The sequence below is a fragment of the Narcine bancroftii genome, chromosome 4 (genome assembly GCF_036971445.1).
Source record: "Narcine bancroftii isolate sNarBan1 chromosome 4, sNarBan1.hap1, whole genome shotgun sequence".
In the NCBI taxonomy this organism is placed as follows: domain Eukaryota; kingdom Metazoa; phylum Chordata; class Chondrichthyes; order Torpediniformes; family Narcinidae; genus Narcine; species Narcine bancroftii.
In genome coordinates this window covers 314,816,357-314,835,578 of record NC_091472.1, presented here as the reverse complement: position 1 = coordinate 314,835,578, position 19,222 = coordinate 314,816,357, and the positions used below count along the sequence as shown (strand labels likewise).

Here is a 19,222-nt window from a genome sequence, read left to right as displayed (position 1 = left end):
TCTCGCCCTCTCTCATCCACCACTCTCTCACTTCTCTCTCCATCTCTATCTATCTCTCCCTCAGTCTCCCCTGTTTCTCTCTTTCTTGCCCCTCTTTCTCCCTCATTCCCTCTCTCTCTCACTACCTCCTTGCTGTATTCCTGTCTCTTGTCTCCTTCCCACTCTCCCTCACCTCTCTCTCCTCTCCCTCTCTTCCTCCCTCACCCCTTCCCCACTCTCCTCCCCTTTTCCCCTCTCCTCTCCCTTCGCCCCCTCCATCTCTCTCCCCTTCTTTCCCTCTCTCCTCATATCTCTCACTCCTCTCCCCCTCTCCACCCCTCTCACTCACACATTCTCTCTCTCTCCCTGTAGGTTATGCCACCATTAAGGTTTGTGGTGAAGACAACAGTGAAGGAGAACGGCTGAGTGGGCAGTGCCCCGATCTCTCTGTGCCATCACCGTGACCATGGCAACCAGCGGGACCAGGGAATGGGCAAACGTCCCCACATGCGCTCGAGCGGTGAGTAGTGAGAGAGTTGAGAATGGGCAGGGCTAATCTGCTGGACACGGGCCAGGGGTTATTGTGATGGGACAGAGGGAACTCCACTTAAACAAGGGTTTTCTTAATCACTTGCTGTGTTCATTCTGGATGATCTCTCCAGTGAGATAGCGGACACTGTCTACTCCCTCCTCTGGGAATCCAGGAGCAGGCTGCTCGGATGTTCCCTCCCCTCTCTGGTTGGAATTCCCAAGGGAAGTCAGAACTTAAGGAACACCCCCTTTGAAGATTCAAGAGGCGCTGAAACCTCTTGCACTCCAAATGTTGATGTAGCACAGACTCCTCCAGACCTGTGAGATGTGGTCCAGGACATGTTGAGCCCATACCAGATCCTTGATGTAAAGAGGGATGGGGGGGGGGGGAGAGGAGAGGTCTCCCACAGGGCAAAAGACTTCCACAGCACATGGCGAATGGGCCAGCAGGGTGTGTCCAGATAGCGGACGAGGGCAAAGAGATGGAGAGGGTGCAGGGGAAGGCCACAGAGGGCATATCAGGGAGACAGCTGTGGTTGTGTGGGACCACTTCCCCTGGGGTGGGGGTGGGGTCAGGGATGGACCTGGAACAATGTCCCACCAGCTGGAAACGTGGTAGGACCTTTCCTGATAACAAAGATGGTCAAAGTTCCAGATCCAGGATGGCATTGCCCACATCTCGGCAATTCAGGACCATGAGGAGTGTGTACTCCAAGCAAACACAGTCAGCGTCAGTTAGTGCCACACTGCTACAGTGCCAGTGACCCGGGTTCGAATCCACTGCTGTCTGCTCGTTCTCTCTCCTGTCTGTGTGGGTTTCCTCTGGGTCCTCCCACCCTTCAAAATGTACCAGGGATTCTAGGTCCATGGTGTGTAATTGGGCGGCACAGACTCATGGGCTGAAAGGGCCAAGATGCATGTCAACATTTAAAATTTAATTAAAAAATTAAATTTAAATTTAAAAAGCAGCAGACTGAGCACCAGAGTGGGAGAACACCCCCACCCTCCCCCTCCACTCTGCCCAGAGTGGGGGAGAGCCTGGGAGAGACAAGTCTCCACAGAGGCCCAAAGGCCTCACTCCAGGCCGCGGGGTGCTGGAGTCCGGCCTGTGGGGGCCAGGGACTGGGTGTGGGATCCATTTGTGTGCAGGGCTCCCAAAGGGCTTCCTGATTGAACCAGAAGCTGAGGAGGGAGACTTGGATGCCTGGAGTTCAGGCTCACCACTGGACCAGACAGAGGGCCATGCGGCTATGGAAGCCATGGGGACGCAGGAGGAAGCGGCATCAGATGAGGTGGTGGGATCCATGGACATTTAGTGTCTCTGAAGGGACTCTCTCTGCTTCTCTTTCTCGACTTGACAGCCGTGGCATTTCTTTGTATGACTTTATCTTCTGTTCTTCCACGCTGTTAAGTGTCCGAACATTAACGCTGTTCTCAGCCTTCTCAATTGACCTTTCTGAATGTATCCCCTCACACTGCCAATCCATCTGCCACTTTTCTGCCCAACTCTGCATCCTGTCTATATCCTCTTGTAACCTTTGACAACCTTCAGCGCCATCCACAACTCCTCCAACCTTCGTGTCATCCGCAAACTTCCTGACCCATCCATCCGCCTCTTCATCCAGATCATTTATAAAAATCACAAAGAGCAGGGGTCCCAGAACAGATCCCTGCGACCCCTCCACTAGTCACCAACCTCCAGGCAGAATACTACTACTACTCTCGGCTTTCTTCCTTCAAACCAATTTTTAATCCACACAGCCAATGTTCAACTGATCCCTGCCTCATGACTTTCTGAACGAGTCTCTCACGGGGTACCTTGTCAAATGCCTTACTAAAATCCATATATGTCACAACAACCACCTGACCCTCATCAATTTCTTCTGTCACTTCATTGAAATATTCAATTAGACTCGTGAGGCACGACCTTCCCTTCACAGTCATGCCGACTATCCTTGAGTAGACGGGACTTCTCCAAATGCTCTTAGATCCTATCTTTAAGAATCCTCTCTGTTAGTTTACACACCACTGACGTAGGACTCACCGGTCCAGAATTTCCAGGATTCTCCCGATTACCTTTTTTAAACAAGGGGACCATATTTGCCGTTCTCCAAACCTCTGGCACCTCCCCTGTGGCCAGGGAGAATGCAAAGATCATAGCTACTGCCCCAGCTATCTCTTCTCTCACTTCCTGCAGTATCCTGGGGTACAACCTGTCTGGTTCCAAGGACTTATCAATCCTAATTTTTTTTAAAAATGAATATTTTTAAAATGTAGACATGCAACTCAGTAACAGGCCCTTTTGGCCCACAAACCTGACCGCCCAATTAATCTTCAACCCCGATATGTATTTTGGAACAGTGGGATGAAACTGGAGCCCCCGGGGAAAACCCACGCAGACACAAGGAGAATGTACAAACTCCTTACAGACAACGCGCGATTCGGACCCACTCCGGCCACTGGTGCTGTAATAGCGTTGCGCTAACTGCTAAGCCACCTGTGCCAGTCCTTCCACTTTTTTTTAACCTTGACGTGCTCCAGCACACAAGCCTGTTCGCCACTGACCAAGGCCCCTCCCCCTTTCTCTGGAGCAAAGTTTTCACTTAGGACCTCCCCTACCTTCTCCACCTCCAGGCACATGTCGCCTTCCATTCTTGAGTTAGTGTTAGGTAGAGTCTTTTTACCCATGAAAGGGAGATCAAAGACAGAAGGGAAGGGGGAAAGAGTTTTAATGGGGATCTGAAAGGTGAGACTCTCAGACAAAGTGATTGGAGCGTAAAAGAATGAAGGAAGATTTGATAGAGGTATTTAAAATTATGGGGAGATAGACAGCGGAGGTGAGATACAAACCAGAGGGCATGAGTTAAGGGTGAAAGGGGAAAAGTTTAAGGGGAACATCTTCACATAGAGAGTGGTGGGGGTGTGGAACGAGCTGCCAGCTGAAGAGGTGAATGTGGGCTCAATGTTAACATTTAAGAGGAATTTGGACAGGTACGTGGATGGGAGAGGTACAGAAGGCTATGAATTGGGTGCAGGTCAATGGGACTAGGCAAAAAAAAAGTTCAGCACAGACTAGAAGGGCCGAAGAGTTTCAATGCTGTAATGTTTTCTGGAATCTGGAACAGTACTGGAGTAGGTGGTGGAGTCAACAACATTCAAGGGGGTGTTAGACAGGCTCGTAAATAGGTAAAGGCATAAGGGAGTGGGAATAATGTAGATGGCAGAAGGGCTAGCATGGATGTGATGGGTCAATGGGCCTGTTTCTGTGCTGTGCATTCACTGGGAGCGATACTTAAAAAGGCCTCAAGGAATTATTGAGGGCCCTCTCCATGCAGCACACAGTAACCTTGACCCACTATCATCAGGGAGAAGGTACAGGAGCATCTAAATCAGGATGGCCAGGCTGGGACATGGATGAACAGTATCCGCTAAGTGAGTAAATTACCCCAAAATATTTATTTTAAATTAGATCTTCATGTACATATGTGACTCTCTCTATATATACATTTAAAGTCATCGGGGAGCTGCTAGAGCTGCTATAACAGCTGTGCAGCCGCTGGTGTGGACCCAGGAGAGCTGGGGGAGTGGAGACACTGCACTGCTCCGTAGGGTCCTACCTCTTGGTTTAATGGCATTTAACAAAGGCTTTAAACCGGGGGTGGGGGAGTGGGGAGTGGACCATATACAGAGAAACAGAAGGAGTCACAGGCCAAGCAATATTAAGCCTGGCAGATTTCAACCAAGAAAAATGAGAGATTTTAGACCAGAAAACTCCTGTGTTGTCAAATTCGAGCAAGATAACAATACGTCACAACTGAACAATTTAATTGTTGACATTCCAGTAGTTTATCGATGTTCAGTCAGCATTTTGGTATCTGCACCTCTTAAATTTAATTTAAATGAATACAATAAAACTCCTTTAAGACTCTAATTCAAAAAGCAGAGCAAAATAAATATCTGGATGTAAAATAAGAACAGGAGGAAAGAGTAAGGAAGGGACAACATTCCTCCGTGACTCTCAGCGAATACAGTTCATGATCCAAGTGTCCACCTTAATGGTCATGATGTAATGTGTAAATCTGTAGATACGCTATTAAGGTTAACAGGTTCCTTGCAAATCAAACAAACACACTTCCCCTTGACTTCCATGAAAAAGGATCCATTTACCCACAGCGTCTGAAATTTTCAGCATTCCCTTTCTGTTTGGTTCTGGCATGTTTAATCAACTGGGGTAAGCGTTTTCATCGATGAGTAACATTGCAACGGTCGGTCTAGTAGTTGTTCAGAATGGCAGCGCCATCTAGTGTTAAACCTAAGAAGTGCAATACACATACGGTGCATTTTATTGTTAGAGACCATGTTCTAAGGGGCCATATTCCATGTTATTTTTAGAATTCACCCCAGGCCACGTAGAAATGGGCAAAGGGTCTAGGTGTTGTAGTTTGGCTGGCCCTGCTACAAACAGCTTGTTATCCTGCAATTATTATAATAAGCTGTGTATTGTGAACCTTTGAGAGTGCATCCTGATCTGGAGAAACGCTGTTTCATCAGGTTGTAAATGTACAGTCAGATGATAATAAACCTGAATGTGTGGGGCTGCTCCCTCCTCAGCCAGATATGGCTGACGTTTGACCTCAGCACCATATTCCTGCACTAACTGCCATTTCCTTCGGTTATCCTTGGGCAGGAAGATGTGCAAGAGAAGACAGCCTCCGTGAAGGAAGAGGAGGAGGAGGAACTGGACCAGTTGTTGGCAGTTGAGTACCTGGGCAACTTGCTGAGTGACAGGCCCCCACAGGAACCCGAACGCACCTACAATGAGAGGGACTTTGAATGTGAGTCTGTGTGTGTGTCGATGGCCAACAGAGCTGTGTCATACAAGCGCATGTGAACCTGTTTGTACATATTGCTTGTTAGTCAGTGTACCTTCATTCATGCTTGTGAGAATGCATGCGTGCGAGAGTCAGTGTTTATCAGGGTGTGAGCGTATCTGTATGTGTCTGCATGCCTATGTGGGTGGTATCTGGTTGTATCAACTATATGTTTGTCAGTGTATGTGTGTCCATGTGTGAGTGCACGCGCGCGCGTGTGCGCATGTCCATGAATTTGTGTGTGTGTGCATGTTTCTCTGTGAGTGTGCATGTGTACGTCACTCTGTCTGTGTGTGCATGTGTGTGTCTGAGCTTGTGCAATTCCATGTGTGCATGTACATGCACATGCATGTTGGGTGTACGCATGCATGTGTATGTATGTTTACGATTGTGCATGCAAATGTGTCCATTTGCATCCATTTTTGTGTGTCCATGTGTTGCGTCTGTGTGTGCGTGCTTGTGTGTGTGTGTGTGTGTGTGTGTGTGTGTGTGTGTGTGTGTGTGGGCAGGAGGATGTTGCAGGTCTTCAGGAAACCCGGAGAGGGGTTGCAATCAATGGGATTTGTCCACTGGGAACCAGCATGGACTAGATGAGCTGACTGGTCTCCCTCCATGTTACAAGAAGTTCATAGCAGTAAGCAAATTAAAAACAAAAATTGCTGGGGCTGCACAGGACGTCAGACAGCCACCGTGGAGAGAGAATCCAGCAACCTTTCAGCTCGATGACCTTTCAGATAAAAGATGTTAAAAGCAGCAGAAAAAATTTGAAATTGTTTGAACTCTCAATATTTCCCAGTCCCGATGAGCAGTCTTTGACCTGAACCAGTAGCAGTCTTGCTCTCTCTCTCTCTCAAACAGATGCTGACTAATCTAGAATTTTCTACTTTTATAACTGCGGTAGGAGTGTTTCGGCCAAGAGAACAAGGAAACTCTTCACTGGACTTCCAAGAGGTTGGCCACTTTCTGAGCAGGACGATCTCTGTTAAAGTTTCTCCCATTAAATGGGGATAACAAACTTGTGCAGGGTGCATGGGAGCTGAAGTCTGCACTGGGAGGAACAAAGGAGGTGGGAGAGAGGTGGGGTGGGGGGGGGAGATAGAGCTGGATTTCAACGGGATACATAAAATGATGAGAGGCTGCGATTGTGTAAAATGAAAGGAGCTGGATTTGTTGGCAGAGAGGTCAGTAACTTGAGAAATGATTCACTAACTCTGGAGGTAGTGTGGACAAGGTTCACTGGGTTGGTTTTGGAAAAAGGTAAAGGTGAAGGTTCCATTATAGTAACGTGACTACATTTAGAATGTAACCTACATGAAATTCTTTAACCGTAAGGCAGGCAGAGAGTGGCCACTTTGTCCAGCGCCCCTCCCAAAAACCTGGTGTTCCTTGGCAGACCCCCCTCCAAGGACTGACCAAGCCTGAGCCTGCTTAGTTTCCGAGATCAGACAAATCCAGGCGTATTCAGGCTATTAGGTGCTGAGAAACGGAGAGGTTGGCGAATGAGAAGAGATGGAGTTGCCTGGGTTGATATTCATTGGAGCTTAGAAGCATAAGTGAGATCTTCTAGAGACATATTAAATTGTGAAAGTGGGTCAGGGAGTTTGTTTCCACTGGCAGCTGCGGTAGAAACACACAGAAATGCTAGAGGAATTCAGCTGGTCTCCATAGGAGGTAACGGTATAGAACTAACGTTTCAGGACTGAGCCCTTCAAATTAAAAATTTTAAAATTTAGACATACAGCACGGTAGCAGGCCATTGAGGCCCACGAGTCTGTGCCACCCAATTTACACCCCATTATTCTACAACTCCTGGAACATTTTTAAATCAGTGGGAGGAAACCAGAGCCCCAGGGGAAAACCCACGCAGACACGGGGAGAACATACAAACTCCTTGCAGACAGCGTGGGATTCGAACCCGCCCACTCCCCCCTCCAGTGATGCTGTTAAGGTGATGCGCTAACCACTACGCCAACCGTGTCGGCCTCTCTTCTTCAACGTATGAGTAAAAACCAGGGAGGCGACTCAGTAAAGACTGAGAGAGAAAGGTGAAAGAATGGGAGGGGTAAGAGTCCAGCCGAACAGACAAAAGGTGTTAATTGGATCTGATAAGAGGAAAGATGAGGATTAATTCTGGCTTTGAGAAAGGAGATAGAGGGAAAAAGGAAGTGAGAATGAGAGAGAGAAGAAAGGAGACGGGGAAGATGGGGGGGTGCGTGGGTATTTCAATAGAAACTGGAGGAGTTGATGTCAATGCCATCTGGTTGGAGGGGGCCCAGACGGAAGACAAGGTGTCGTTCCTCCAATTTGCGGGTGGTCTCAGTCCAGCACTGCATGTGACCACGTGCAGACCATGTCCTCAAGGAAATGGGACAGGGAAATAAAATGGGTGGCCACTGGGAGGTCGACATAGCCTAGTGGTTTGGGGGGAGGGGTGAGTAGAGTAGAGACAGAGGAGAGGAGAGGCACAAATGCTGCAGATGCTGGAATCTCGAACAGACAAAGAACCACTCGAGCAACTCAGGAGGTCTGACAGCATCCATACGTGGAAATGATCAGTCCACATTTTGGGTCGGAAACCTTTATCAAGACTAAAATAGAATAGGTGAAAGTACCTAGAGTATTTAGAGGGAGAAGGGATCTATGGGTAGGGCATCATTTATACCATTGAAGAATCCATTTAAGAGTCTGATAATTGCAGGAAACAAAATGTCCTTGATAAGACCATAAAAACATAGAACATTACAGCACAGAAACAGCCACTTCGGCCCTTCTAGTCTGTGCCAACCCATTTTTCTTTGCCTAGTCCTCCTGACCTGGACCCAGTCCACACCAAATTCTTCTTAAATGTTAAAATTGAGCCCACATTCACCACTTCAGCTGCCAGCTCGTTCCATACCCCCACCACTCTCTGTGTGAAGAAATTCCCTCATGTTCCCCCTAAATTTTTCCCCTTTCACCCTTAACCCATGTCCTCTGATTTGTATCTCACCTCCCCTCAGTGGAAAAAACCGACCTACATTTACTCTGTCTCTCCCCTCTTAATTTTCAATTCCTCCATTAAATCTCCCCTCATTCTACATTCCAGGGAATAAAGCCCTAACCTGTTTATCCTTTTCCTGTATCTCAGTTCATGAAGTCCGGGCAACATCCTAAGACATAGGAACAGAAATAGACCATTCAGCCCATCGAGACTGTCCCAGCATTTAATCATGAGCTGATCCATTCTCCCACTCAGCCCCACTGCCCAGCCTTCTCCCTGTAACCTTTGAGCAGGTAGGTGGTTCATCCAGAACCTATCAATCTCTGCCTTAACTAAACCCAATGGCCCGGCCTCCACAACCACCTGTGGCAACAAGTTGATGGTCTCCATTTGGAACACATGAGGAAAATGGGACGTGGTGACGATGGGGAGAGGGAGTAGGGCGGGAGGAGTGTGTGTGGTGTTGCAGCGCTTGGATAGAACAGTGGGACTGAATGACCTGTGGGCTGTAACTCCATGTCATCTCCAGATCACCGACACACCTCCCTCCACATCCACCATCCTCTCTCCACGCGCCTGCCACCGCACATATGCTTCAGGCGGAAGCCACTCCACTCAGAGCGCAGGAGGAGGAGGAGGAGGAAGAAGAAGAAGACGTCAGTGCCTCCCTCGGAGGTGACGCCAACCATCCAGGAGGAGGACGAGGAGGAGGCGGGGGGCTCGGAGGGGGACGCCCAGGACAAGGAGCTCTCGGCGAGTGAGGAAATAAATGACTCGCCAAAGGTGAGGCTGCCCTTTGAGTAAATGGAGTTTAGCGTCACAGCCCACTCCCCGCTCTCCCTCCCTCCCCATTCCTCTATCTCCTTTCCTCCAGGTCCCCGCCCCCTTCCCTCTCCATTCACAGAGCCACCCCCTCTTTCCTGCAGTGCCCTCCCTTAACCACTTATTACCTCCTGCCTGTGGGCCCCTCATTCTCTCTCCCTCCCCCAGCCCTGTCCTCCAGCTCCCCACCACCTACCTGCTCCATTCACAGAGCCATCCCCCTGTTTGCTGGTGTGCCCCTCCCTCCCTTATCCACCCATTACCTTGTGCTTATCAGCCTGTGTTTCCCCCCCACACCCCACTCCCCCCCGTCATTTTGTTTGGGCACTTGCCGACATTTTGCTCACACTTTGATGAAGGGCTCAAGCCCGAAACGTTGGTTCTGCATTTTTACCATTGCTATATAAAGGACCCTTTTGGACCTGCTGAGTTTCTCCAGCGTCGTGTTTTAACTTCATTTCACAGTGTCTGCAGACATTTGTATTTTACTTCTTTCTTTACCGCCACATCCATGGGGACACTGCACAAATGCAAGTACTCGCTGCAGCTTCCCAGAGACATAAAAGAACAGATAAAAAGAGAGAGAAAAACAGTAATAGGGAAAAGCAAAAATATTCATGGAAATAAATAGTGGTTAGCGCAACACCGTAACAGCGCCAGCGATCAAGTCCGGGGTCCGTATCCGATGTCGTCTGTAGGGAGTTTGCACGTTCTACCAATTTCTGCGTTGGTTTTCCCCAGGGGCTCTGGTTTCCTCCCATCCTTTGAAACCCTACCCGGGAGGAGGTTAATGGGATGTAAATTGGGTGGAACGGACTCGTAAGCCAAAAGGGCCTGTTACCATGCTGTATGTCTAAATTTAAAAATAATCGTCTCGGAGAAAGGTTCTGACCCGAAACATCGACCATTCTTTTCCCGGATGCTGCTCGATCCGCTGAGTTCCTCCAGGAAATTGGGGTTTTTTTGACTCCAGAATCAGAATCAGGTTGATTGTCATGAACATGTGTCACAGAATTTGTTGTTGTGCACCAGCAGGATCACACATTACATTTGCAAAACTGCAGTGAATTATATTTCCGTAAATACACTATAGAAAAACCCTACTATGCGGAATTTAAGCAACCGGCAAAAAAAATAGGTAAGAAACACAAAACTTTAAAGTTGGCGCCACCTAGTGGTTAGGTTTCCAGTTGCGTCTCAAGCAACACTTATCTGGCATCTACCAATCTCCATAGGTGCCAGATAGCAGGGGTTTTACTGTATTAAAAAGTGAGGTAGTGTCTGTGATTCATTGTCCGTCCAGGAGTCTGACAGCGGAGGGGAAGAAGCTGTCCTTGTCCACTGGGTGTCTGTCTTCAGGCTCCTGTAACTCCTTCCTGATGGTAGCAGAGTGGAAGGTATGGCCTGGTTGGTGGGGATCCTTGAGGATAGAGGCTGCTTTCTTGAGACACCGTCTCTTGTAGAATGTCCTCGATGGAGTGAAGTCTGAAGCCTGTGTTGGCGCTGGCTGAGTTCACAACCCTCTGCAGCCATCTCCTGTCCTGTGCATTGGCCCCTCCGAACAACACAGTGATGCAACTGGTCAGAATGCTCTTCCTGGTGCATCTGTAGAAGTTTACAGATCTTTGTTGACGTACCAAATCTGCTCAAACTCCAAACCAAGTATAGCCACTGGTGAACCTTCTTCATGATTGGATCAACATGAAGGCCCCAGAATACATCGTCAGAGATGTTGACATCCACAAATTTGAAGTTCTCTCTTTCAATCTTTTTATTGAGTTTGATAGAACATGCACACATTGTACAGAGAACACAAGGTTACCAAATATGAAGAATATAAGTACATTTTCAAAAATAAAATAATAGCAATATTTCCCTTCCCCATACAATGTTGTCAGAACGACAGAGAAAAACAATGAAAGAACCCCAACCCCCTACCGAAAAATGCCTGGGATGTTTGACATAAAATTAAAAGTAGTATAAAACATTACTAACTGAAGGAAAAAATGTACAGAAATAAATACATTCAATGATCAAGGCAAACAGAGTTAATGAGAACAAAACTAGTCCATAAAAAGCCTCCAAATTTTCTGAAAATTAGAGTTAGCGTTCAACACGGAACATCTGATCTTTTCCAAATTAAAACAAGATGGGACATGACCACTGAGTACTAGTGGATGGAACAGGATCGTTCCATCTCAGTTGGATCGCTCTTCGTGCCCTAATAGTTGTAAATCTTATGACTTGATGATCGGATGAATCGGATGAAGAAAGTGGCTTGTTAAAACCATCTAACACTCCAAACAAAGCCGTATATCAGTGGTTCTCAACCCTTTCCTTTTCACTCACATCGCACTTGAAGTAATCCCCATGCCATCGGTGCTCTGTGATTAGTAAGAGATTGCTTCAAGTGGGATGTGAGTGAGAATGGAAGGTTGAGAATCACTGCTCCAGACCCAATTGTTACTGAAATATTTGGCTTGAGAAAAATTGTTGTTGGCCCATTTCCTTTGGAGTTCTGAAACCATGCACATAACGAGTCAATGAGGGACGATTAAAACAGTAGTTCTCAACATTTTTCTCCCCACTCACATCCCCTTTTAAGTAATGCCTATGCTATCGGTGCTCTGTGATGAGTAAGGGATTGCTGAAGGTGGGATGTGGGTGGGAAGGAAAGGTTAAGAATCACTGCTCTAGACCCGTTTGTTACTGAAATATTTCGCCTGAGAAAAATTGTCATTGGCCCATTTCCTTTGGAGTTCTGAACACATAATGTTCAATTAGGGATGATTAAAACAGTGGTTTTCAACCTTTTTGTTCCCACCCACATTAAGCAATCCCTTACTCATCGCAGAGCACCGATGGCATAGGGATTACTTAAAGTGTTATGTGAGTGAAAAGGAAAGGGTTAAGAACCACTGCATTAAAGGATTAGGTTCAAGATTAACACGTAATATTATTGACAAAAAACACAAAAAATCTCCCTCCAATAAGGTTCAAGAGCTCGACAGGACTAGAATATGTGTATCCAGGTTGCTTCCCCGTTGTTACATCGTGGATTTAAATCAGGAAATATGCGGGATCATTTGTCTTTAGACATGTAAATCCGACGTACAACCTTGAACTGTATAAGAGAATGTTGAGCATAGAGTGAAAAAGTGTTAACTAATTTAAGAACCATATACAGTTTTTCCATCTGAGTTAGAAAACTAGTGGTGGAAAAACTAATGGAAAATGTTCTTAGAGATGGTATATATAATTATCTGGATGGACATGGTACGATTAGGAACGTCAACATGGATTTGTGCATGGAAGGTTATGGTTGACAAATCTTATTGAATTTTTTGAAAAGGTTACCAGGAAAATTGATGAGGGTAAGGTGGTGGATGTTGTCTCTACAGACTTCAGTAAGGCCTTTGACAAGGTCTCACATGGAAGGTTAATTAGGAAGGTTCAATTGTTATGTGTGAATATGGAAGTAAGAAAATAGATTCAACAGTGGCTGGATGGGAGATGCCAGAGGGAGGTGGTGGAGAACTGTTTGTCGGGTTGGAGGTCAATGGCTGGGTCTATTGTTGTTTGTAATATATATTAATGATTTAGATGAGGGGGAGGTAAATTAGATTAGTAACCATGCATATTAAGGTAGGTGGATAGTGAGGAAGGCTTTCAAATCTTGCAGAGAAATTTGGGCAAGTTAGAAGTTAGAAGAGTTGGCAAATGGAGTTTAATGCTGACAAGTGTGAAGTGCTACATTTTGGTCGGACTAATCAAAATAGGACATGCATGGTGAATGGTCGGGCATTAAAGAATGTTATTGAACAGAGAGATCTAGGAATAATGGTCCACAGTTCTCTAAAGGTGGAATCTCAGGTGGAGAGGGTCATGAAGAAGGCCTTTGGAATGCTGGCCTTTATAATCAGAGTCCAGAGTAGAAGAGTTGGGAGGTCATGTTAAAATTGTACAAGGCATTGGTGAGGCCAAATTTGGAATATTGGGCGCAGTTCTGGTCACCGAACTACAGGAAGGGTGCGAACAAAACAGAGAGAGAACAGAGAAGGTTCACCGGGTGATCCCTGGGTTTCAGCACCTAAGCTATAGAGAAAGGTTAAACAAGTCGGGGCTTTACTCCTTGGAGTGTAGAAGGCTGAGGGGGGATTTGATAGAGGTCTTTAAAATGTTGAGGGGGATAGATAGAGTAGATGTGGATAGACTTTTTCCATTGAGGATGGGGGAGATTCAAACTAGAGAACATGAGCTGAGAGTTAGGGGGCAAAAGTTTAGGTGCAACACAAAGGGAAGGTTCTTCACTCAGAGAATGGGGTCTGTGTGGAAGGAGCTTCCGGTAGACATGGTGGAAGGAGGTACAATATTATCTTTTAAGAAAAATGTGGAGAGGTACATGGATGGAAAGGGTATGGAGGGTTATGGGCAGAATGCAGGTCAGTGGGACTAGGAGAGTGTAAGTGTTTTGGAATGGACAAGAAGGGCCATGATGGCCTGTTTCTGGGCTGTAGTAGTTACATAGTTATAACATTTCTGATCTGCAAATATCTAATAAAATGTGAATTTGGTAAATTAAACTGTTCAAAGGACATACGACCACTGTCAACAAATAAGTCTCAAGAACACTGAACACTATTATCACACCAATTGACCAATGTTGAATCCTATAGTGAAGGAGGTGATATAAAACTTGAATTAGATTATATAAAACTTGATAAGGAAAAACCTTTAAATCAAAAAGTTTCCTAAATTGAAACCATATACATAAGAAATGTTTTACTTCCGGGCTGTAGATCATTCTGTTAACTTTAACTAAAGAAAAAGGAAGTGCCACTCCCTGAAAGGATAGAACAGAAAACTGCTCAGCCGACCTCAACTCCAAAGCGATCCAAACCGGGCAGACCAATCTATTAAAATATCGAATCCAAACAAGTAATAGTATCTGAAATTCGGCAAAGTCAAGCTCCATTCCTTTTAGATCTCTGCAAGCGAAGGTTAATCCATATAACCGTATATAACCATATAACAATTACAGCACGGAAACAGGCCAATTTGGCCCTTCTCGTCCGCACTGATCCAAGTCCCCTCCTCTAATCCCACTTATCTGCCCATATCCCTCCATCCTCCTCCCATCCATATACTTATCCAACTCTTTCTTAAATGAGTTATTCGGCTGAGGCCGTTTGTTTTGCCAAATATAGGAAGAGATAATGGAATCAAGGGAATAAAAAAAAACTGACTTGGGGATGAAGACTGGAATTGCATTAAAATGTTTGGGTAAAATAATCACTTTTAATTGAGTTAATAGGACCAGCTCATGAAATAGAGAAAGGTGACTGTCTGGACAGTGTCTGCTTAAATTGTTTTAATAAATTAAGAAAAAATTTCCTTAACTAAACGTTTGTGGATTTTGGTGACTACAATTCCTAGGTAAGTAAACTTATTCTTATTCAAAGGGAGATTGGCTTAGTATTCGGGGGAAGAGTTCACTCTTGTTTAGTTTATACCCTGAAAAGTGACTGAATTGTGATGGTAATTTTATTCTATTCAATTTTTGTGGCGTCAATGTAAAAAATTACACTGAACTAATCTATATCTTACATTAAAAGTGTTTGTCACATAGTCTTGACAAAGATGCAACCCCATCTTCACTCATCAATTGTAATTTTCAAACCCAGCTCCCATTTCTGTCTAGATTTCCAGGCCCCCTGTTTAATAGTCCCCGTTTGCAATAAAAGATACATTGCAGAAGTAAATTTCTTAGTATTTCCTGTCTTAGTAAGAGTTTCCACCTCACTACAAATAGGTAGCATCATCGCTGGACCTAATTTTTCCCTTAAATATCCTCTCAATTGAAAGAAACAAAAAAGTGTATTACTGTACTAAGGGTTCCAAATTTTCTTCCTCAAGCGTTCAAATAACATCAGTCGGGCCTTGTTCACAACAATCCTCGAAAACCGTTATTTCTTATTCTACCTCTTTCATAAACTCGTTCTTGATTTTGGAAGTAAAACTTTCAAAGCATCCCATCTTTCAAATTTATCATTCACAGAGTTCAAGTTTACTTCACGGAATAACTGTATTTGTTCTCTAATAAAATCCCCCCCAAAATCTGCCCTTTTTTGTAACAATGAGTTCAATCAATTGTGATAGTAAAATGAGAACATAAAAGGAACAGATACTTCCGGACTTGAGACATATAAAATCCGCATATAAGGGGACCTTGTGAACGGCACCCCCTCTATAAATTCCAGAGGTGTTCTCAGAATCATGAACCTCATAGCTGGCAGTTCTAGAACTAAATCTAACAAGAGGGGACTGAGAGGGCATCCCTGCCTCGTTCCACGATGTAAGTTCAATAAAGTAGAATTATTAGTCGTAACAGCAGATGCAGAAGATGAAATGAGATGAAACCAGGACCAAAATAGAACCTTCTTCGAATTTGAAGTTCTCGACCCTCTCCACTGCTGACCCCTCGATGAGGACAGGTTTGCGTTCTCCTGGTTTCCCCTCCCTGAAGTCCACAATTAGTTCTTTAGTTTTGTTAACGTTGAGCGCAAGGTTGTTGTTGTGATATATCTCCTTCCTGCACACTTCCTCACTGCCGTCCGTGATTCTGCTGATGTCGTCAGCAAATTCGTAGGTGGCTTTTGAAATCTGCCCAATCACACATTCGTGTGTGTAGAGAGAGTAGAGCAGTGGGCTAAGCCTTGAGGTGTGCCTGTGTTGATTGTCAGTAGGGAGGAGAGGTTACCGATCCACACCATCTTCCAATGAGGAAGTCAAGGATCCAGTTGCAGAGGCCCAGGGTTTGGAGCTTGCTGACCAGTACACCAGATTTCAGCATCTGCGGTCTCTGGTATCTCTAGAATCAACCGTTGGCTCTGCTTGGTTGGAAGTAGCGTGATGTCACTCACCTCTGACCTGCGAACAGCGTGGGAGGGAGGATGGAAGCAGCTATGAGTCACTTCTTTCCGGATGCCTGTACTACTGTGACTTTTGTGTATTGTGACTGCTGTCGTTAGCCGCACCGTGCCCTTCCACCCCTCCCACACCGGGCACCACCGGGCTACCCTGGCTGTGGATCACGGCAGCCAGACTTAGTTTGTGCTGCAGAAACCGAAGGGGTTGAAATATCCATTAACTGACAACGAGGAGAAGGGTTACTGGCTGGATTCTAATTGAAAGGTTTTGGCAGGTGGGTTGGAGGGTTTATAGTGAAACATGAAAATGCAGACACCGTGGTTAAAGTAAGACCACAACACTGGAGAAACTTAGCAGGTCAAACAGGGTACTTTATATAACAAAGGAAAAAAGTATATAACCAATGTTTCAGGCTTGAGCCCTTCATCAAGGTGTGTGAAAATATCGGCAGGCATCCAAACAAAAGAGTGGGGGTGATAGGTGGAGGAGGGGACAGCAGCAATCGAGTGGAGGAGGGATGGCTAGATGAATAGAGGGAGAAGGGGGAGGGAGAACTGGAAAGGGATAGGGGAGAGAGAGGAGAGCAGGTTAACAGAAACCGGAGAAGTCGATGTTAATCCTATCTGGTCGGAGAGGGCCCAGATGGAAAATCAGGTGTGGTTCCTTCAATTTACCGGTGGTTTTGGTGGGACAGTACATGAGGCTATGGACAGACATGTAAGTCTGGGAGTGTGACACAGAACTGAAATGGATGGCCACTGGGAGGTTCTGTCACTGGTATGGACGGAGCGAAGATACTCAGTGAAGCGATCTTCCAATCTGCTCCCAGTCTCTCCGATGTAGAGAAGGCCACAAAGGGAGCACCGGGTGCAGTAAATCAGTCCTGCGGATACACGTGAAGTGTGGCTTCCCTTGAAAAGTCGGTTTGGGGTCCTGGACTGCAGTGAGGAAGGAGCTGTGGATACAGGTGTTGCATCTTCTAAAGCCGTAGGGGAAGGTGCCATTAGGGGGGGGAGGGTGCGATAGGTGGGGATGGATGAGGTTCAAGAAGGTGTCATGGAGGGAGTAGTCCCTATGGAAGGCCGAGAAGGGAGGAGAGGGGAAAGATTTGTCTGGTGGTGGGATCCTGTTGTGCCATAAATTCCGCAGGATAATGTATTGGATGTGGAGGTTGGTGGGATGGTAGGTGAAGATGAGGAGGATTCTATGTTTGTTGTGTCTGGGGGCAGAGGGGGCCAGGGCAGATGAGCGGGGAATGGAGGAGATGTGGGTGAGGGCTGAGTTGATGGTGGTGGAGGGGAAGCCACGTTTGTGGAAGAAGGCAGACAGTTCGGAAGATCTGGACTGGAAGACCTCATCTCGGGAACAGATGCAGTGGAGGGTTCATATGTGGAATAACAGATCCCTAGGACTAAATTAGGAATCTGATCCAGGAGTTCAAGGGGTTTGTATATAGAATTACCAATACCTGGGAGTGAGTTGCAGGCTGGGATCTAATCCAGAGGTTTATGGGCTTTAAATATTGAATTACATCTGCTGGAGTGTGTTACAAACTGTAGGGGCTGTTTGAAAGATGCGGGACTGTGTGATACTGTATGGTATGTGGGAGAGGATGGGTAGGTGTGGGATGGGGGAAGTGGGAGATATCTCCTTGTAGCCCCCCTGACAGCATGCCTCTCTGCCTCTACCAGTTCCGCCTTGCTTCGCTTGAATCAATGGAGTCCCTCCTGAGTGAGGAACAGTTACCTGAGCCCTGCGCAGGACCCCTGGAGACACCTTCAGCACAAACTGCAAGGTCAGACGTAGCCCCACCGTGTGTCCAGCAGAGACAGCTCTGACCTCAGCTGCGGGTGCCAGTGGCAATGAGGGTACCCCTGTCAGTCCCAGACATCCTGCCCTGATCCATATCTGGTGATTGTCACTGCCCTGGCACTGAGATGAGTGGCAGAGATTAGAGATGCCTGGAAATGTGCCACTAACGGCTACGTGTCCTTGTTAGATTTGGGGACAGAACTTTGAGAGACTAAGGGGTCACTGCTTCATTTACCCCTGGGCAGAGTGATCCTGGGACTCCTCAATCCCATTTATCCCAGTGGAAAGTGACTGCAAATCATCTCTCCTATTACGCCAGGAAGCAGTGACTCTGGGAGTTATTTCTCCCATTTACCCCAGGGTCATTGTCCCACGTACCCAGGCAGGACACTCACTGCCCGCAGCTACTTATCCAATTCAGAAGTACATGCTAATCTGAACTTAGACCCTGCCTCTTACTCAGCTGTCCGAAACCTTACTCGGATACCCCGGATGTCTCTTCAAACAGCCATGTGAAGCGGAATTCATTACACCGGACAGCGAGCGGCCAGCGGACAAGTTACGACCTGCGGGAGAGAGTGTGTATCGGGAGTATGACTGCACTAGGGGCTGCCGTGTACCAGAAGGTACCAACAGACGAGGCAGAAGCACAGATGTTGGCCACGGTTGATCTGGAGCACATGAAAAGTAAGGAACCAGCCCTCAAAAGGTCGCACGTGATGAGAACATCCAGGGTGATGCATCTAGAGCAGTGGTTCCCAATCTTTTACTTTCCACTCACATACCACTTTAAATGTTCCCTATGGCACAAGTGTTCTGTGATTAGTAAGTGATTGCTTAAGGTGGGATGTGGGTAGGAAGGGAAGGTTGAGAATCACTGCTCTAGACCCAATTGTTACTGAAATATTTTGCTTGAGAAAAATTCTCCTTGGCCCATTTCCTTTGGAGTTGTGAAACCGTGCACATAACGAGTCAATGAGGGACAATTAAAACAGTGGTTTTCAACCTTTTTCTTTCCACCCACATCCCACCTTAAGCAATCCCTTATTAATCACAGAGTACTTATGGCATAGGAAATACTTAAAATGGTATATGAGTGGAAAGTAAAAGGTTGCGAACCACTGATCTAGAACCTCATATCGCTTGTTCAAAGCCTGCTATCCCTCCACTAACACCAGGCTATCATGCGTTTTGAGAGGGATAGAATATAAAAGGAGGGATGAGTGGCACGGTTAGTGTAGCAGTTAGCACAACACTGTTCCAACGCCAGCAACCTGGGTTCGAATCCCGCACTGTC

The 19,222-nt window shown here is 46.3% G+C and overlaps 1 protein-coding gene across 3 annotated transcripts in view; it reads left to right on the top strand.

Annotated features, from left to right (window-relative positions):
• The first annotated feature begins 351 nt into the window (after positions 1-351).
• The window catches only part of LOC138762281 (anion exchange protein 3-like), a 114,604-nt gene continuing 95,733 nt past the window's right edge, over positions 352-19,222 (top strand). The window contains exons 1-5 of one of the 3 annotated variants that reach the window (XM_069935987.1): positions 352-499; positions 5,198-5,345; positions 8,891-9,144; positions 17,805-17,908; positions 18,389-18,612. In XM_069935987.1, coding sequence (XP_069792088.1) covers positions 446-499; positions 5,198-5,345; positions 8,891-9,144; positions 17,805-17,908; positions 18,389-18,612 — 784 coding nt within the window. In that variant the 5' untranslated portion in view covers positions 352-445. The remainder of the gene's footprint in view (positions 500-5,197; positions 5,346-8,890; positions 9,145-17,804; positions 17,909-18,388; positions 18,613-19,222) is intronic. The other 2 variants (XM_069935985.1, XM_069935986.1) reach the window with 2 other exon arrangements.